A 20,576-nucleotide genomic window follows, 5' to 3' on the forward strand; every position below is an offset into this window, starting at 1 on the left:
CGTGTCCCCTGCATCGGCAGGCAGATTCTCAACAACTGCGCCACCAGGGAAGCCCTGGTCAATTGATTTTTGACAAAGGTACAAAAACATTTCAGTGGAGAAAGGGTAAGTTTTTTCTTTTTTTTTCTTTTATAAATTTATTTTATTTATTTTTGGCTGTGTTGGGTCTTTTTTGCTGCGAGAGGGCTTTCTCTAGTTGTGGCGAGCGGGGGCTGCTCTTCGTTGCGGTGCGCATGCTGGTCAGTGCAGTGTCTTCTCTTCTTGCGGAGCGCTGGCTCTAGGCATGTGGGCTTCAGTAGTTGCGGCTCACGGGCTCAGTAGTTGTGGCTCATGGGCTCTAGAATGCGGGCTCAGTAGTTGTGGCGCACGGGCTTAGTTGCTCCGTGGCATGTGGGATCTTCCTGGTCCGGGGCTCGAACCCATGTCCCCTGCATTGGCAGGCGGATTCTTAAGCACTAAGCCACCAGCAAAGCCCGGATAAGTTTTTTCAATAAATGGCCCTGGAAAAATTGTTTTCCCATATACAAAAAAAAAAAAAAGAGAGAGAACTTGCACCATATACAAAAATTAACTGAAAATGGATCAAAGACCTAAATGCAAAACCTAAAGCTATAAAACTTGTAGAAGAAAATGTAGGATAAATTATCTTTGGGTTCTTTGTGCCAGTACAACCCCAAAAGCACATTCCATAAAAGAAAAAAATTGATAAAATGGACTTTATAAAAATGAAGAACTTCTCTTCAAAAGACACTGTTAGGGCTTCCCTGGTGGCGCAGTGGTTGGGAGTCCGCCTGCCGATGCAGGGGACACGGGTTCGTGCCCCCGGGAGGATCCCACATGCCGCGGAGCGGCTGGGCCCGTGAGCCACAGCCGCTGGGCCTGCACGTCCGGAGCCTGTGCACCGCAGCAGGAGAGGCCACAGCAGTGAGAGGCCCGCGTACCGCAAAAAAAAAAAAAAAAAAAAAAAAAATTGGCTTGTCTTTTGACAAGCCAAAGAGTGGGAGAAAAATTTTTCCTATTCATACATCTGATATATGTCTTGTACCTAGAATATACAAAGTACTCTCAAAACTTAATAATGGGAAAATAAACAACCAAGTAATAAAATGGGCAAAAGATTAAACAGATACCTTCACCAAGGAATATTTATAGATAGAAAAGAAACGTATGAAAAGATGTTCAATGTCATTAGGTATTAGGGAAATGTTAAAACCATAATATGATGTCACTACACACATTTAGAATGTCTAAAATTAAGAAGACGATACCAAGTGTTGATCAAGATGTAGAGAAAGTATAGCTCTTGTACACTATTGGTGGGAAGATAAAATGGTACAACCACTTGGAAAACAGCTTGGCAGTTTCTTAAAAAGTTAAACATACATTTACCATAAGGCCTAGCCATTATACTTTATTTATTTACCCAGGAGAAATAAAAAAGCATATGTCCACACAAAGACTTGTACGTGAATATTCATACCAGCTTTATTTTTTTTTAAGAAGGAGACTATTTTTTAATTCATTTTTAAAATTTATTTATTTATTTTTGGCTGCACTGGGTCTTCGTTGCTGTGCGTGGACTTTCTTTAGTTGCCGCGAGTGGGGGCTATTCTTCACTGCGGTGTGCAGGCTTCTCTTGTTGTGGCTCATAGGTTCTAGAGCACAGGCTCAGTAGTTGCGGCACATGGGCTTAGTTGCTCCATGGCATGTGGGATCTTCCCAGACCAGGGCTTGAACCCATGTCCCCTGATTTGGCAGGCAGATTCTCAACCACTGCGCCACCAGGGAAGCCCAATACCAGCTATATTTGTAATAGTAAGTGGAAACAACCTAAATGTCCATCCACAGATGAATGATTAACAGTGGTTAACTCTGGTATATTCATACCACGGAATAAAATTCAGTAATAAAAAGAAATGAACTATTGATATATGCAACAACATGGATGAATCTCAAAATAATTATGCATGGTGAAAGAAGCCAAACAATAGAGTATATACTTGGATGATTCCATTTATAGAAAATTTAAACTAATCTGCAGTGACAGAAAGCATATCTGCCTAGGGATGGAGGTGGGAAAGGCTAGAAGAAAAGGGAGGTTAAAGGGGGTCTGAGAAAACTTTTGGGTGTAATGTGTATATTCATATCTTTTTTTTTTTTGGCCACGCTGCATGGCTTGAGGGATCTTAGTTCCCCAACCAGGGATTGAAGCCAGGCTACAGCAGTGAAAGCACCAAGTTCTAACCACTGGACCACCAGGGAATCCCTACATATATATATATTTTTAATATTTCATTTATTTATTTATTTATTTAATTTTTATGGCTGCATCTAGTCTCAGTTGTGGTGCATGGGATCTTCTTGCGGTGAGTGGGCTTCTCTCTAGTTGTGGCGTGCGGGTTTTCTCTTCTCTAGCTGTGGCGCTTGGGCTCCAGAGCACGTGGGCTCTGTAGTTTGCAGCACGTGGGCTCTAGTTGAGGCACACGAGCTCAGTAACTGTGGCATGCAGGATTAGTTGCCCCACGGCATGTGAGATCTTAGTTCCCAACCAGGGATCGAACCCGCATCCCCTGCATTGGAAGGCAAATTCTTTACCACTGGACCACCAGGGAAGTCCCTCTCTCTATATATATATTTATATCATGATTGTGGTGATGGTGTCATGGGTATATACATATGTCAGAACTTATCAAATTGTGCACTTTCAAAAAGTATAACTTATTGTATGTCTATTATACCTTAAAATTTTTTTAATTAAAAGTTTAAAGCCAATAGATAAAATTCTAAAAATTATTCAATTAATACAGAAGTAGGCAGAAAAAGAATAATAGAGGAGCAAAAAAAAGAGGGGCAAACAATAAACAAATAGTAAAATGGTAGGCTTGAGTCCATTCATATACATAGTTACCTTAAATGTTAATGGGCTAAACACTGCAATTAAAAGATATTATCAGAATTTAATTTTTAAAAATGCAAGATCCAATTATATGCTGTGTCCAAGAGATGTGCTTTACATATAAAGGGATAACTAGGTTGAAGGTAAATGGCTAGAAAATTATACACCATGCAAACTAAAGAAAGTTGGTGTGGCTATTTTAATAACAGATAAATTCAAGACAATGAGATAAGAAGAGGGAAATTTCATACTGATGAAAGAGCCAATTCAAGAAGAAGATATTATAGTCATAACATATGCATTTTTAAAAGTTTGAAATTGCATAAAACAAAAATGACAGAATTAAAGGAATAGACAGGGACTTCCCTGGTGGTCCAGTGGTAAAGAATCCGCCTTACAATGCAGGGGACATGGGTTCGATCCCTGGTCAGGGAACTAAGATCCCACATGCCGCGGGGCAACTAAGTCTGTGCGCCACAACTGCTAAGCTCGTGTGCCTCAACTAGAGCCCACGTGCTGCAAACTACAGAGCCCACGTGCTCTGCAACCCACGCGCCACAACTACAGAGCCCATGTGCCCTCGAGCCTGCGTGCCACAACTAGAGAAGAGAAAACCCACACACCACAATGAAGAGCCCGCGCTGCCACAAAAAGATCCCTCACGCCTCAACGAAGATCCCACGTGCCTCAACTAAGATCGGGCACAGCCAAAACTAAATAAAATAATAAAGGAGTAGAAAATTCCATATAGTTTATGACTGATAGAACTAGGCCAAAAAATTTTTTTTTTAGTAAAGACATAGAAGACCTAAATAACACAATCAACCACCTTGGCCCCATTGATAATTATAGAATAATACATCCAATAACTGCAGAATACAAATTTTTTGCAAGGGTGCTTGATACGTTCACTAAGTTATTCTGGGCTGTAAACTTACAAGAATCTTTTAACACCTTGCACCTTGTACCTTCTATACCCTGAATCTTGGGAAAAGCTGAGGGTTATTATAATTTATTACTTGCTTGGATGATGTCATTATTCTTTGAGGGGCAATTAACGTGCTATTTCTCTTAAAAAAATACACAGCATATTAAAAAATTAAGGCATTAAAATTCTTATTCAATACTAATATATTTTTTTCAGGTGCAAAAAATTACAAAGCTTCATAATCACCCCAAGACTGCATAGAGCAAACATGAATGATATTTCTCAAAAGGCTGAGGTAAGTCTTAAAAGTTAAAAAATGGGGGAATCATAGGGTTGACTGTAGAATTGCTGAAAAGGGCAACTGGTGGAAAGGTCATTCACAGAAGTTCATAGTGACATAGTGTCAAGATGTAAAACATAAGAAGAGGTAAAATTCACAGGCTGGTCTTGGGCCCAGTATTTTCGTTTGGATTCTTATCTAGGAAGCATGATTATTAAGTTTTGTGAGTGATAGTGAAGTAGATGTGATGGCTAGCATCTTGAGTAGATTTTAATATCTTGATAAATTTTAGAAGTTATTTTTTCAGTATTAAAAAAACAGAATTGATGTATATACTTTAAGGAGAAAGAGATAATTCACTCTCAGGTGAGGATCCTTCTTAGCTACTTCTTCTAGCATCTGCAATTAAACTTATCTTAGGCCTTTTTCTGGTTCTTGGCTGTTGTTACTGAGAATTGTAATAAGAAGAAATCAGTTGCTGACACCCCAAAATTATAAACTTTAAAAAACCTTAAAATGGCCAATGACCATAAGTAGAAAATAAAATAGGGGCTGGGTATGGCACAGATTAATTATGCAATTTGCCATTATCACTAGAAGAAAGGGTTTGGTGTTCTGAGGCAATGAATTTTATTTTCTGAAACTTCTTTTAGAGATCAGTTTAATTTTCAAAAAGATGAAAATAATTTGCTTTCCTGGTTTCAGATGGAGGAAAATCATTTCTCTAGTCTTTTAACAGATTCCTCCTTCTTTGGAAAGCTCTTTTGTCATTTAGGAATTTTCCTCTTAGGGCACCTCCTATTTGGAATGATGCAGCATTTTTACATATTTTCAACTTGGGTTTAAAGAAGTTCTAGATGGGCAGTATAGCAGTAGTAACAACAAAAATCACTGCTTGTGCACAAAGACCTTGGCTCACCTCAGCCACAGATGAGAAGTAAAGGCCTTCAGTTTTGCTGATATGTGCTGATATTTGCTGATATTTTGCTGATATGGAAACAAGCAAGAATTAGGCTTATGTGAATTAGTCTTAAACTTTTTGCTTTGTTTTCAACTTCATCTAACTTATTAAAATTAGTCTTGGTATCTTTTAAGCAAGAGATATGAAATCTGAATCTTTAATGTAATGAAATAGGACAATAAAATACAGGTTGTTTTAAATTGGAATCCAGTCTTCAGTTTTTATATTTTGCTAGCCTTCAGCTTCAATGGAACACACCTACAAAATGGGACTTCTGTGCTTTATATTAATAACATTTTTACTCTCATATTTTCTGTAATTTCATTTTTCATACTTAGACTTTAGAAAGTAATCAGATTCCGATTATACAAATAAAGGTTTCAAACTCATTTCTATCTATAGTCTGTTTCAATAAGTATTTCTTATATTGCTTATTCTGATCTATCTTTACCTAATTTCTTCCTTTCTTATTTTTTTAACTTTCTTCTCTTTATTTTCTTCTAATGAAGCTTCTGCTTTCTTCATCTAAACCTGTACCAAAAACCTATGTGCCAAAACTTGGCAAGGGTGATGTAAAGGATAAGTTTGAAGCCATGCAGAGAGCCAGGGAAGAAAGAAATCAAAGGAGATCTAGAACCGAAAAGCAAAGAAGAAAAGAACAATATATTAGAGAGAGAGAATGGAACAGGAGAAAGCAGGAGGTTATTTTATTTTATTTTATTCTCATGCAAATATTCATTTTCATCTTTTACATTTTATTTGTTATTCACATTAACCACATTTCATATTAACTATAATTAATATTTTCTGTGTTTATAAACTAATTGCAAACTCTGCATATAATATGATCTAGTCTAAAGTTTGGATATGTTCATATTAATTTATTTAACCATCTAGATTAAAGAAATGCTTGCTTCTGATGATGAGGAAGAGGTATCTTCTAAAGTAGAAAAGGCTTACGTCCCAAAGCTAACAGGTAAGACACTTGAGGGGCAAATTGTAAATAAAATTGCAAAAAAGGAAGCATAGCAAAATATCAAACATGTTTCATATATTCTTAGGAACTGTTAAAGGTAAATTTGCTGAAATGGAGAAACAAAGACAAGAGGAACAAAGGAAGAGAACAGAAGAGGAACGAAAACGCAGAATTGAGCAGGATATGTTAGAAAAGAGGAAGATACAACGTGAATTAGCAAAAAGGGCTGAGCAGGTATACACTAGATATTAATTTGGTATTTGCTTCAGAAACTAATTGTACAGAGTAAAACTAATCAGTATGCTGCCTAATCAAAATATTTTAATATAACATAAACCTGTTAAATAGTAGCTAACATGGAAATAAGATCTTAAGCACAAATATTTAATATCAAATGCCTAGAAGGATAAGGGCAGAATGTGCCTATTTCAAGGTTGAATACTGAGATGACTTTTGTTATATACCATCTTAGCATTCTCTCTGCATTCCTTACACTGTCCACATTCCTTATTTTTCTTGACACATTAGAGAATTTTACAAAGATATAAGGCAAGTTCACACATAAACTATCCACAAGCATATAACAAAATGCTGGTCTTTTAATAGCAATCAAAAAATACTTGCTGGTTATTATCAAACACAGGCTTAATTAGGATATCTTCCTACTCAATTATTTGAAACAAATTCAAGTCACATTTTATTCAATAATGGTATTATTAGCTAGCTTAGCTTTGTTTTTTAAGTTGGGGACGGTAGTAGAAGGGAGAAATGTGTGACAGTCATTTCCTTCATATAGCCATTACTGTTGCCCATAGCCACAGAGGACAAATTAGAGGGAGAAAAACATTATTACTATGATTTTATATAGTCTCTTAATGAACTTAGAATTTCCATATATTTTCTTCTCAGAGCACGAGAACTAAGAAGCTGATAAGTATTTTAAAATACTCAAGAATCAGATCTAATTTCCAGAAAAAGCTAATCTCTCCAAATGATTCATGTGTGTAATGACATAGAAACTTGAAATTCTAATAGTCATAATTACATTTTATTAAGTAAAGAACTGGTCAATTCACAAAAATTTCTTTAATATATTGATATCTGTTTTATATTACAAAAGATCTGTTGTCATAGAGACATAGAAAAAAGACACAGAAGACAGTTATATTGCTTATGTACTTTAACCTTGTCTACACTGTAGGATCAAAAGAGATGATCAATGTATTGAGCTTAACAAGACAATAATGGTATATCTCCTAGCGTTTTTAATAAGATTATATGAGTTAATAAATGCAAAGCACTTAGTACAGTGCCTGGTACAAAGTAAGTGGGCTATAAATAAATGTCTCGCCTAAATGGTACATATAGATAAAATGTCATGAAATCATTTTAGTTTCTCCTCCTTCTGTCATCAGTATTTTAACAACTATCCTAACATTGTCTTCACAGTATATTGTCTTTATTGTGAGATTGTACTTGGCTCTTTTTTGCCTACTCTTTAAGTGCCTTAAATCTATTTGCTATGCTTCTTTCAGTTTCTACTACTTTTCTTTAAAAAACGTGAAAGGGAATTCCCTGGCGGTCCAGTGGTTAGGACTTGGCGCTTTCACTGCCGGGGCCAGGGTTGGATCCTTGGTCAGAGAAGTAAGATCCTGCAAGCCACACAGTGCAGCCAAAAAAAAAAAAACCAAACAAACAAAAAAATTTTTTTAAAGTGACAAAGAAGGCAAAGCATATGCTGTATTTGCATGTCAAAGAAATTTATTTACCCTGACTTTGCAAATAATCACTTTTATGGCACAAACAGCCATTTTTATGGTGACAAATAATGTCATATGCCGGATGAATTACAGAAAAGAATTGGAATTTCCTATATTTTATTACTTTGCATCTCTTTGTCTGAAGAAAGGTTGGTGTACTTTACCTCTGCCACCTCCAGTCATCAAAGATTAGTATTCATTTTGAAATGAAGTTTCGGACTTCCCTGGTGGTGCAGTGGTTAAGGATCTGCCTGACAGTGCAGGGGACACAGGTTCGAGTCCTGGTCCAGGAAGATCCCACATGCCACAGAGCAACTAAGCCCATGCCCACAACTACTGAGCCTGCGCTCTAGAGCCCACAAGCCACAACTACTGAAACCTGCGTGCCCTCACACCACGATGAAGAGTAGCCCCCGCTCGCCACAACTAGAGAAAGCCTGCACACAGCAATGAAGACCCAATGCAGCCAAAAATTAATTAATTTTTTTTAAAAAGAAATGAAATTTCACAAGGGAATACAGTTATAAGGAGGGAGTTCCCTTATTATAATAAGGGGATACAATATATAATAAATGAATATTTTAGGTTATATATAAAATATATCACTATATGTAATTATATTTATAATACAAATCGTAAACTAAGGTAATAAAATATATAATTAAAATATATGGTGTTTGGCAGGAAATGGTGAGTATGCACATGGGGTTAGTCTATCTCTTTTAAGCCTGTGCCCTTTTCCAAAAAGCACTGATTACACTACCACCCCGAGAACTGAATATGGCAGTGGTTTCAAAAAGAAGAAATATGTGTGTTGAGGTGAATTTGAATATGATGAAGACATAGGATACTCAGAGAGAGATGGAAGAAAACTAATCATGAAAAAGAACCACTTTCTTTAGTAACCCTGGATACTACATGGCAGGGTGCGAGAGAATCTTGGTTAATAAAATTTTTAGCCTATTAAATTATTTGAGAATATGTCGGTAGAGCAATATAAACTATTAATAGTAATTTCATCTTGCAAATATGGGAAGTCTAATTTTAAAACCTAATTAAATACATTTTCCACTCAAATCTAATAAAATTTAATCTATCTTTGAATATAAGAAGGCACGACATAGTCAAGAAGAGTCTTAATGTTTGTTTGAAAAATCCTCTTGTATACGTCCATATTCAAGAACACTATAGAAAGGATTCCTGAGTCAGACAGGTAGCTGAGTAACATTTAAGATAATTACCAGTTCTGAGATTCTAGGATATTATGATAAATTAAAAATAGGCATAGTTCGTATACTGGATGTTGGAATCAAAGACCAATAAAATTTGGGGGAGAATCTTAATTTGGTATAATCTGGTTATCTTTGAGGGTATTTTGATGGACAAGGTTAATGTCTAACAACTTGGAAAAAGAGAAGTTATTGGTGGGAGATTGAGATGTTGAAAAGAAAGGGGAGAAAGGAAGTTGATTTGGGAAGTAGCAAAAGGAGTTTTCTTTTCATAAATCAAAAGAAATAATTGGGAAGCAGATCTTCAATGGTAGTTTCTGAAAGCTAGCACTATAATTGAACTGAATATCTTAGTTCTCTATGAATATACTGAGACCATGGCCACTTAGGCAAATTCATCTTTTTCTTTGTTTGTTGAAACCCAACGGAAAAAAAATTCTATCTTTTGTTGTTTTGATAATGGTTTAAAATGAGCAAAGAATAAAGCAAAAATAACAAAAAAACACCCAACCAAACAAAGAAAAACTATTCTAAATATAGTTTATTATCTACTGTAAGCTAATAAAAATCTGAGAAGGTTGTAGCAGCAAGAAAAAGAAATTTGGGGTTAAAAAATTTAGAATTTTTCTTCCCTATGCTCTCAATGTCTCGCTTCTCACCATATCTCCTAGAACTTTTTATTGAGATTAACATGATTTGTAGAGGAATTGTTAGCACTCTTTTGAAGGGAAATAATTTTGTAATTATTTTATTACAGATTCATTAAAATTTTTCATAGTATCATTTATCATTCAATAAAACCTTCATCATTTATACAACAACTCAGTGTAATAAATAATTCTGTAACAACGCAAATTATTCTGAACAAAGCTATTTAAAATAAACTATTAAGATACAAAATAGACTTATTTTTAATAAATGATTTGTTCAGAATAATTTCTTTTTCAAGAAATTTGGTATCTTAATAATATGTATTATTTCTTCTTGACAGAGAATATAGAAAAGTGAGGTGATGAGAGAACAGGGAGTTAGCCAGCCCAGTTCCTAGTATGAGACAAGGTACAGCAGAATTCCCTTAGACTGAGTGAGGAACAAACTACTTCCAGCTCTTTCACTGGTGTTAAAAATCAAATTAAAACAATAAACAATCTGAATTTTTACTTTCTAACTTTTTCCATTTTCCTGTTGCTTATGTTTCCTTTTCCTGAGATCTCAAACATTGTGTTATTTAAATCACTTTTCTGTCATTTCTCACTCTGTTATGTATCGTACATTAGCCTGCCCCTCAAGCTAATCTTAATGGCCAAATTGAGCTCCCTCTTTTTGAATGAGGGCCTTTCCTACCTAGGTCTGTCAAAATATAGAGTAAACAATTATGATTTCCAGAATTATTTTCCCTTCTAAACTAGCCATGTGAAAGCCTACACCTTTTACTGTGCTTTATTATTGTGTCAGTTATATTTTTGCCATCTATTTATATTATAAAATATAGTCATGATGATTATTTGATTGCTAATGATAGGTTTTCCTTTCGCTGTGGCAGAGAGAGAATGGGGAAATGTTTCTGTAGCTCCATTTAAATTGCTTAATTAATAACTGCTGGTTGTAAGCTCACAGCCAGATTATAAGAGTTTGGTCCATTATTCAAATTCCAGAATTACAAAGGTAGGCTTTATTTTAATTTTTTCTTAATATGTTGTTCCCTAGATAGTGATATCAAAATGCAAAAATTAATATAAAGTTTAATCTCTATTTAAAAGGACATAATTGGTTAATTTGGAGCAACATAAAAATACTTCAGAATGCTAAATTTTGAAATTTACCATAAATCACAACTAATACTTTTCAGTTGTATGTTTAAAACAAAAAGCAGAAATCTGATGTAATGTAATGATATAAAATTCTTATTCAATAGATTGAGGACATAAACAATACGGGAACTGAATCAGCATCAGAGGTAAATGGACATTTCCTTTAATGAAACATTCACCTAAAATTATCTGATTCACAAATAATCTTTCAATTAAAAAAATTAAGAGTTCTTTTATTATAAATATAGCAACAACAACAAGGACAAAAATATTTTGCAAAGCAAGATCATACTTTTGCACTTTCAAACGCTATAGCTTAGTGTTTTTAAAGAAAAGTATGTTTTTGCTTTCATGGTTAGAGACACAAGTCTCAATTTGAGATACTCTGCCAAGGCTGTATATTTCTTGAACTGTTACTAATAGTTGAGATTGTTGAAAGCTAACATTTGAAAAAGGCAGTTTTCTTTTCATCATCTGTCTTCTTTCCTCAGAGTTCCTGATAGTTTGTTTTGCTTATCACATACTAGCAGAGAGTACAGAATCTATTACCATGAAGGAATGTTCAAACCACAAAAATTTTAGTTATCTCTTTTTATCTAACAGAAAAAGTTAAAGATCAATCAATTTGATGGTGTGCCTAAAACTACAGCCACATAAATTGGAAGCAGTTTTATTTTAGGGGGCATGTGTTACATATTACAATTCTTTGTTTTTGAAAAAAGTTCAAAGGCAATAACAGATGATGTAATAGAACTAATTAAAATGGATTTTAAAAACAAGTTTAAGAATATTTGAATAGGACCAAAGGCCAAAGAGTTTTGTCCATAATATAAATGTTTTCTAAATCACTTGGAAATACTGGGGTTTTTTTCCTTGCTAAAATGTTAGTTTTATTAAGTATTTAAAAACTTGCATGGAGAGAAAAATCAAACACAGAAACCTTTCTTGTGTGTTTAAACTGAAGCCATCCACCATCAAATTGATTTAGAGTATGCTCACATGCACATTACCTTTTGTGGGATGAGTGCACGGATAGTGAAATTCAGATAATTTCACGCAATTTTATCCAAACAGCTGTATTAACACCATCTTCTAGGAAAAAAGATGCTTCTTGAACCTGTCAGCAGTGGATTTCAATAAGATTGACTCATCATGTACAATGAATTCAGAGAAAGAGCTATTTAATAGAAATCTGTTAAAAATATTAATTTTTGTTCTTCATAACATTGATGGCAATGTAATGAAATTCACCAATGATGGAAGTCCCATGAAACCTAAATTTTGATTAGGAAGAAATATGCTAATTATCTATTTTATAAATTAGGAAGGAGATGATTCACTGCTTGTAACAGTGGTACCTGTCAAATCACACAAAACATCTGGAAAAATGAAAAAGAATTTCGAAGATCTAGAAAAAGAACAAGAAGAAAAGGAAAGGGTCAAGTATGAAGAAGATATAAGATATGAAGAACAACGTCGGTCTCTCAAGGAAGCAAAGTGTCTTTCATTGGTCATGGTAATTTTTTTTAATAGAGAACAAATAAAAGCAGTTAAGTTGGTTAGCAGCATATCCCTTTATGATTAACAGGTTTTCATTATGTTTTCTTAGGATGATGAACTGGAAAGTGAGGCAAAGAAAGAGTCACTTTCTCCTGGAAAATTGAAACTGACTTTTGAAGAATTGGAAAGACAAAGACAAGAAAACCGAAGGAAGCAAGCTGAGGAGGAAGCAAGAAAACGTTTAGAAGAAGAGAGGCGTGCTTTTGAAGAAGCAAGGCGGCAAATGGTAAAACAAACTGATATATATGTAACATTTATATATGATATTATAATACATAATTATATTATGATACATAACATTTATATATTATATTATACAAATTGTATATTATATGTATAATATGTTATACAAATGTTATATATAAAACATTTAATATTAAGGGAGGTAGCTGGCTTTAGATAAGGTTCATTGCTATAAATTTAAGGAGATTTTCTATATACAAGGGTCTGATTTTGAAACTGTATACATATTCCATATATAACATGCATTTATATTATTTTCTAGCTTTCATTTTGGGATATTTTACCTAATATGCCTTAAATTTTTATTTTTATAAATTGTTGTAAACATACAAAATAATTATTCAACAAATCTAATTTCTCTTCATCTGTTAGCTCAGCCTGCAATGTGTTTAATAGCATGGTGCAGCGCACTTTCAAGTCTAATCATAAGTGTACACTTAGTGTCAGTATATATATATATATATATATATATATATATATATATACTGAATATATAGAGAGAGATATATATATGTGTAATGTATATAATCTAAGTGCTTAAGAGCATGGATTTTGGAGCCAGACTGCCTGGATTCAGATATCTAACCTTTATTGTGTACCCATGGACAAGTTATTGAACCTCTCTACATCTTAGTTTCCTCATTTGTAAAATGGTGAAAATAATTGTGCCTACTTCTTAAATCATTAAATGAGTTAATATAGAAAGCAGTTAGAGTAGTGTTTGGCATATAATAAGTGTTTCATTTATTTATTTATTATGTATTTTTATCTTTTTATTATTTATTTTTTTTGACCTCGCAGCACAGCTTTTGGGATCTTAGTTCCCTGACCAGGGATTGAACCCATGCCTCCTGCAATGGAAGCGTGGAGTCCCAACCACTAAACCGCCAGGGAATTCCCAATATGTGCTTTAAAAATGTTAACTGCTATTATTATAGTAACAGATTTAACAACAAAAAATAAAATTGAAATAAGAAAACACTGATTCCAAATCTCATTGCAAGAATTTAAGAATGGAACATATGTAATTTTTTAAACTTTCAGACTTTCTTGATCAGTTTTCATTAATGATGTTCTGAGGTCTATATCTCCAAAATTTTAATTTTCTAGATGTTTGTTTGAAAATGTTGTTATTGGGTTGGCCAAATTTCGTTTGGGTTTTTCTGTAAAATGTTATGGAAAAACCCAAACAAACTTTTTGGCCAACCCAATATTTTGGGTAGTTACAGTTGGATAATACCTACACATTTTAGATATCACTGGTGGTCAATTTAGTGAAAAGACATAGAAATATCATTAATTAATCAAATCATAAATTTCAATGAGTATTTAATTAATTTAATTAGCATTACATTAGAATTTTAATTATAAAATCATAAAATTTGAATTGTATGTAAAATAGTTCCAGATAATGTTTTATCCATTTAATAACCATAGTTCATAGTAAAAAAAATCCATGAAAATTACAGAATGAGAACTTTATTATGTAAGAGACTCAGTGTGTGTATACTTGAACCTCAATTTAAGTACACACACACACTTTTATTTTTTTTGGAAGATAAATTGTAGAATTTTTAATCAATGAAATACTATACAGCAATAGAAAATAATTAACCACAGGTAGCCCCATCAACACAGATAAATCTTAAAAAAAACTACAAGATTCAGCAAAACTGTAAGTCAATAGGACCACATACAGTATAATTTCTTATATGTAAAATTCAAAAGCTGCAACACTGAACAAATTTTTACATATTCAAACAAAGCAAAAGAATAACAAACACAAAATTAAGCATATTAGTTTCCTCTGAAAAGCCAGCAAAAGGTGGATGGGCTCTTGAAGGATACACGAAGACCTTCAAGAGTACTGGAAACATTCCATATCTTAAACTGAGTAGGACCCACGTCTGTGTGTTGGTGTTACTTTTATTTATTTATTTATTTTAACATCTTTATTGGAGTATAATTGCTTTACAATGGTGTGTTAGTTTCTGCTTTATAACAAAGTGAATCAGTTATACATATATGTTCCCATATCTCTTCCCTCTTGCGTCTCCCTCCCTCCCACCCTCCCTATCCCACCCCTCCAGGTGGTCACAAAGCACTGAGCTGATCTTCCTGTGCTATGCGGCTGCTTCCCACTAGCTATCTATTTTACGTTTGGTAGTGTATATATGTCCATGCTACTCTCTCACTTTGTCCCAACTTACCCTTCCCCCTCCCTGTGTCCTCAAGTCCTTTCTCTAGTAGGTCCACACACGTGTTTTATGTTTGTTCTGGGAGAGTTAATGTTTAGTAAAACTTTTAAATGATTCCTTAAGAATTTTAAACAATCTTATTCATTTAAAAATTTGACTTGCTTGAGAAGTTTTATTTAACTTGAGTACATCTTTATTTGGAATTTTTCCAAATTTGATTTTTTAAATCATATGAGACGTTATAAAGGAAGGGGATTTTGGTCAAGAATACTAGAACAAAGAAACATTTCTGTGTAAGGTGGCTGAGTCTGTGCCTTTTGATTTATAATTCATTCCTGTCTTTGATTAATCCCAGTTTTTAGTAGTGAGTTGTTTCTTCGTTAGGTAAATGAAGAGGAGGAAAACCAAGACACTGAAAACATTTTTAAAGGGTACCGCCCTGGTAAACTCAAACTCAGTTTTGAAGAAATAGAAAGACAAAGGAGAGAAGATGAAAAAAGGAAAGCAGAAGAAGAAGCCAGAAGAAGAATAGAGGAAGAAAAGAAGGCATTTGCTGAAGCAAGGAGAAGCATGGTAAGATAGAATGTGACTGGAGGAGGCCACTGGGATTCAGTATGTTATGAGAAATCATTCAACTTTGGGGAATACCCTATTATTTCTGAACTTATATGCCAGAAGTAGGGATGGCATATAAGTTATTAAAGTCTCCTATGGCATAACACTGTCAGTTAAAGGTGTTTGCTTCATTATAGTGTTGAGAAGTTTCTGATTAAATTGCTATGCCTAGCATAGAGAAGTGTATGTTATCTTCCTTCTCTGGGAAGGCATGTTTTCCAGAACTAAGTATCTAAGGGAGGAGGGAGCGGGGTTCCTACCCCCACCTTTCCTTCCCTCCTCTCCATTCTCTTCTCCTTCCCTCCCTCACTCCTTCCTTCCTTTCCTCCTTTCTTTCCAGTATCCATCCCATCTGGGATATATTAAATGATCAAAGCCATTTAATCACAATTAGTTAACTCTCCAAAATGCTTACCATCACTCTGGATATTGCTACTAAACTTAACTCTGTTACAAAGTTATACTTCTTATACCATTTTTTAAATATTTATTTATTTATTTTGGCTGCGTTGGGTCTTCGTTGCTGTGCACAAGTTTTCTCTAGTTGCGGAGATCAGGGGCTACTCTACACGGGCTTCTCACTGCGGTGGCTTTTCTTGTTGTGGAGCACGGGCTCTAGGCGCATGGGCTTCAGTAGTTCTCGCTCACGGGCTCTAGAGCACAGGCTCAGTAGTTGTGGCGCATGGGCTTAGTTGCTCTGGGGCATGTGGGATCTTCCCGGACCAGGGGTCAAACCCGTGTCCCCTGCATTGGCAGGCGGATTCTTAACCACAGAATCCAGGGAAGCCCCTATACCATTTTAATGTTTGTTAAATGTACAGTTACCTGACAAACTTTTTTTTAAGTAAGTTGACACGTGAACGCTGCATCCCCTTCCTGAAACATTTTAATTGGCTTCAATGATATCATGACCTGGTTTTCTTCCTGTGTCTGGGTGAGCTTCAGACAGATATAGCCAAGTGTTTATTTGGCTTCATCACCCACCCAGATGCTCAAATCAGAAACCTGTGGGCCTTAAGCACTTCCACCTCTCATTCATGCCTCACATCCAGTCATTCACTGTCTCATTTCCTATATCACTCTAAAAATTGATCAGTTTTCCCCCATTTCCCACTACCACTACTATAATGCAGGTCACTGTTATCCCTTGCCTGAGGCCAACTCCTAATTAATTTGCTTTCTTGCCTATAATCCATTCTTTCCTATAAAGCCAGAAGTGGTCTTTCTTAAAAAAAAAATAAATAAATAAATAAATTTGATTATGTTACTATTTTGCTTAAAAATTTTCCACGTCCCTTAAAACAAAAATCCAAACACTAAAATTTTTAAATAAATTTCTTTATAATCTTGCCCTAGTATTTCCTCCAGTTTCATTTCTTGATTCTTCCTTTTTTTTTTTAAATAAATATATTTATTTATTTTTGGCTGCATTGGGTCTTTGTTGCTGCATGCAGGCTTTTTCTAGTTGCAGCTAGTGGGGGCTACTCTTTGTTGCGGTGAGCGGGCTTCTCATTGCGGTGGCTTCTCTTGTTGCAGAGCACGGGCTCTAGGCACACGGGCTTCAGTAGTTGTGGCTCGCAGGCTCTAGAGCGCAGGCTCAGTAGTTGTGGCGCACAGGCTTAGTTGCTCCATGGCATGTGGGGTCTTCCCGGACCAGGGCTTGAACCCATGTCCCCTGCATTGGCAGGCAGATTCTTAACCACTGTGCCACCAGGGAAGTCCCTCTTGAGTCTTCCTTAATCTGCCATGTTTGTTCCAGACATACTAAATTTCTTTCCATTTCTTCAAAACGCTATGCTCTCATCTCTGGAACTTCATAAATGCTATATGAAACGTGTCTCTCTCTCTTTTCCCTGTGCTGAGGTATCTCCTATTCATATATTCCATTTCCTCTGGAAGCCTTTCCTGCTAATACAAGTTCCAGAAAGGTGTTCCTTTCATGTGTTCTTAGAGCATTTAGTGCTCCCCTAGCATAGCACTAGCGCTGTATTGTGGCTTATGGCCATCTTCCTCACTCAGTGAGGCTGAGACCACATCAAGCACATGACACGGGACTTCACTGAAGCCCGCGCACTCTAGGGCCCGCGTGCAGCAACTACTGAGCCCATGTGCTGCAACTAAGGAAGCCCACGTGCCTAGAGCCCATGCTCCGCAACAAGAGGAGCCACTGCAATGAGTAGCCCGCTCACTGCAACGAAGAGTAGCCCCTGCTCACCACAACTAGAGGATGCCCACGCACAGCAACGAAGACCCAATGCAGCCAAAAAAAAAGAAAAAGATGGTGCTTGGACTTAGGAAAAAAAAAGCACATGGCACAATGCATTCTAGTGTAACAAACTTCCTGTAAATGCTTGTGGAATAAGTGATTTATTTTATTATTATTTTTTATTGAAGTAGAGTTGATTTACAATGCTGTGCCAATCTCTGCTCTACAGCATAGTGACTCAGTTATACACATTTATACATTCTTCTTTTTAATATTCCTTTCCATTATGGCTTATCACAGGATATTGAATATAGTTCCCTGTGCTATACAGTAGGACCTTGTTGTTTATCCATCCTATATATAATAGTTCACATCTGCTAATTCCACACTCCCAGTCCTTCCCTCCCCCACCCACCTCCCCCTTGGCAACCACAAGTCTGTTCTCTATGTCTGTGAGTCTGTTTCTGTTTTGTAGATAGGTTCATTTGAGCCATATCTTAGATTCCACAAATATGGTATTTGTCTTTCTCTTTCTGACTTCACTTAGTATGATAATCTGTAGTTACATCCATGTTGCTGCAAATGGCATTATTTTGTTCTTTTTTATGGCTAAGTTGGAATAAGTGATATTAATACTATCTTATTAGGTAATCCTTGATTCACAAATGGTTTCTACACAGAAACCCTACAAACATTCTGAGAGCACTTAATTTCTGGAGAATCAGCTGGTTCAGAAGTGGTAGATAAGAAGTAGCTGTGAAGATCAGGAAATCTAGTCCTGGGAGCAGATTTTTAGGCCAAATCTGCCATTTTATCATGACTCACTAGTGGAAAAAGTGCAGGGAAGGAAAATGGCATTAAACCAAAACTCTGGCTTCCTAAAGACATTTCTATATCAGGAAAGGAAAGAGAAACTTTTTCCTTCATTTATGTTGTTTTCTTATCTAGGGCCAAGTATTGTCATTTCATATTATTGCTCAGTTAACTCATATATTAATAAAAATTTTTTTGGCAATCTGTGGATTTTGAGACCATATAAACATTATTTCTGAGTTGAACTGGTTCTGTGGTAAAAGCCTGTCATATATAAAAATTGGAACAAATAATAATTACCCTTTACCTCTCTTATTCCTATTTCTAGTTCAGCCACAGGGACACAATTCAAGTGAGAGGTTTATGTATATACTTTCAGGGGTTAGAATTAGGTCACTGCTTTTCATGGCAAAATGTATTCCAAGTCAATGATTTAAAAGCAGAGTTTCTATTTGCAATTTAGAGATTGCCTATATACAGGGAATGATATTGTAATAATAAAACTGCTATTTGGGAGCTTACCATAGTGTCAGACACACTGCAAAGTGTTTCCAAACTTTATGTAATTCTCATGACAACTCTATGAAAGTTGTCACAGATAAGGAAACTCAGATTTAGAGAGGCTATGTAACTTGCCCAAGGTCATAACTAAATGGCAGACATGTAATTCATGAAATTACAAAAAGGTAGTCTAAATAGTTATTTATAGTTTTATTAGAAAGACTTTTAAGGTTTGGAATTTCACCTTTTCCACATAGTATTTGTGTTGACTTTGGACAAGTTACTTTTTAGTGCCTCAGTTTCCTCATCTATAAAATGGGGATATTAATAACACCTACTTCACAGGGTTACAGAAAAATAAGTCAATACACGTAAAGTGCTTAGAATTGTACCTGGCAGCTATAAGTATTAACTATTATTATTTATTTTTAATTAGCCTGACAGTAAATAAATCAGTAAAATCACAGCATTAACTGATTTTTGCCTGATTATGAAGGGGTCATGATATCTAATTCATTCAGGTAAAAACCATGATTTAACTGAAATGCTCTATTTTAATTACCAGAATGGAGGTTAATTTTAATCCAATTAAAACGTTTTCCCAATATTAGAACATCTTTTTAATTTTTTTAATTAAAAAAAATTTGTTAGAATATCTTAATGTCTAATTCAAATTACTCATAGTATAAAGTCAAAGTATTTATTTGTGTTCACTGGAATGGAGACTTTATGGTCACCATTTTCTCTGTTACTACAAAATACTTTAGTCTTACAGTTTCTAATAATTCCTTCTTGTTTATTGTTTTATACTTTTAAAGAGAATTTTTGGGTTTTAGTTCAATGTGAAACCTTTCTATTCAAGAAATATTCCCTTTGTAGTATGTATAATTCTGGCAAGAGTGATAAAAGAATTATTTTAAATAGGTAGTAGATGATGACTCCCCAGAGATGTATAAAACAACCTCTCAAGAATCTCTTACACCTGGAAAACTAGAAATTAATTTTGAAGAATTATTAAAACAAAAAATGGAAGAAGAAAGACGACGAACAGAGGAGGAACGGAAGCATAAGCTAGAGATGGAAAAACAGGAATTTGAACAACTGAGACAAGAAATGGGAGAGGTAAGACTTTAAGAAGTGTCCATTTTTATTCCACAAATATTTAGTAATCTCAGTATTTCACATGCATTACCTTACAATAACTTTCTAAGTATTATTATTTTTACATAAAGGACACTCTTATGAGGCACTTGGTACAAGTTTCAGCATAGTTGAGTGTACCTTTCCAGCCTGCTATAACTCTACTCCTTCTTGCTAGTTTGAAAAATATATAAGATTCCAAGTGACTGAGATATTACTGTAGTATGTAAGTAAATATTTCTTCCTATATACCTCACAATTGTGTGAGATTACACCATGATTGAGAACTGTCACTCTAGCATACTTAATATACCCAGTTATACTTATTTTCCTTGAAACAGAATTAAACTGGTAATCAAAATAAGAAAAAACTATAAGAGTACCATGGATGCTAATAGGAACATCAGTTTGGCAACTCTTTGAATAATTTTACAGGCATACTGCATTTTATTGTGCTTC

At 34.9% G+C, this 20,576-nt stretch overlaps 1 protein-coding gene across 5 annotated transcripts in view; it reads left to right on the forward strand.

The window, feature by feature from the left end:
- The window catches only part of NEXN (nexilin F-actin binding protein), a 57,957-nt gene that overhangs the window by 20,692 nt on the left and 16,689 nt on the right, over nucleotides 1-20,576 (forward strand). For 4 of the 5 annotated variants that reach the window (XM_027114137.1, XM_027114138.1, XM_027114140.1 and 1 more), the window contains exons 2-9: nucleotides 4,041-4,119; nucleotides 5,963-6,041; nucleotides 6,127-6,275; nucleotides 10,946-10,987; nucleotides 12,166-12,357; nucleotides 12,451-12,627; nucleotides 15,227-15,415; nucleotides 19,902-20,099. In XM_027114137.1, coding sequence (XP_026969938.1) covers nucleotides 4,041-4,119; nucleotides 5,963-6,041; nucleotides 6,127-6,275; nucleotides 10,946-10,987; nucleotides 12,166-12,357; nucleotides 12,451-12,627; nucleotides 15,227-15,415; nucleotides 19,902-20,099 — 1,105 coding nt within the window. The remainder of the gene's footprint in view (nucleotides 1-4,040; nucleotides 4,120-5,962; nucleotides 6,042-6,126; nucleotides 6,276-10,945; nucleotides 10,988-12,165; nucleotides 12,358-12,450; nucleotides 12,628-15,226; nucleotides 15,416-19,901; nucleotides 20,100-20,576) is intronic. The other variant, XM_027114139.1, reaches the window with a different exon arrangement.

This window comes from Aethalodelphis obliquidens, unplaced genomic scaffold, assembly GCF_003676395.1.
Source record: "Aethalodelphis obliquidens isolate GAN/ISIS:26980383/991018 unplaced genomic scaffold, ASM367639v1 scaffold13, whole genome shotgun sequence".
Taxonomy (NCBI): Eukaryota; Metazoa; Chordata; class Mammalia; order Artiodactyla; family Delphinidae; genus Aethalodelphis; species Aethalodelphis obliquidens.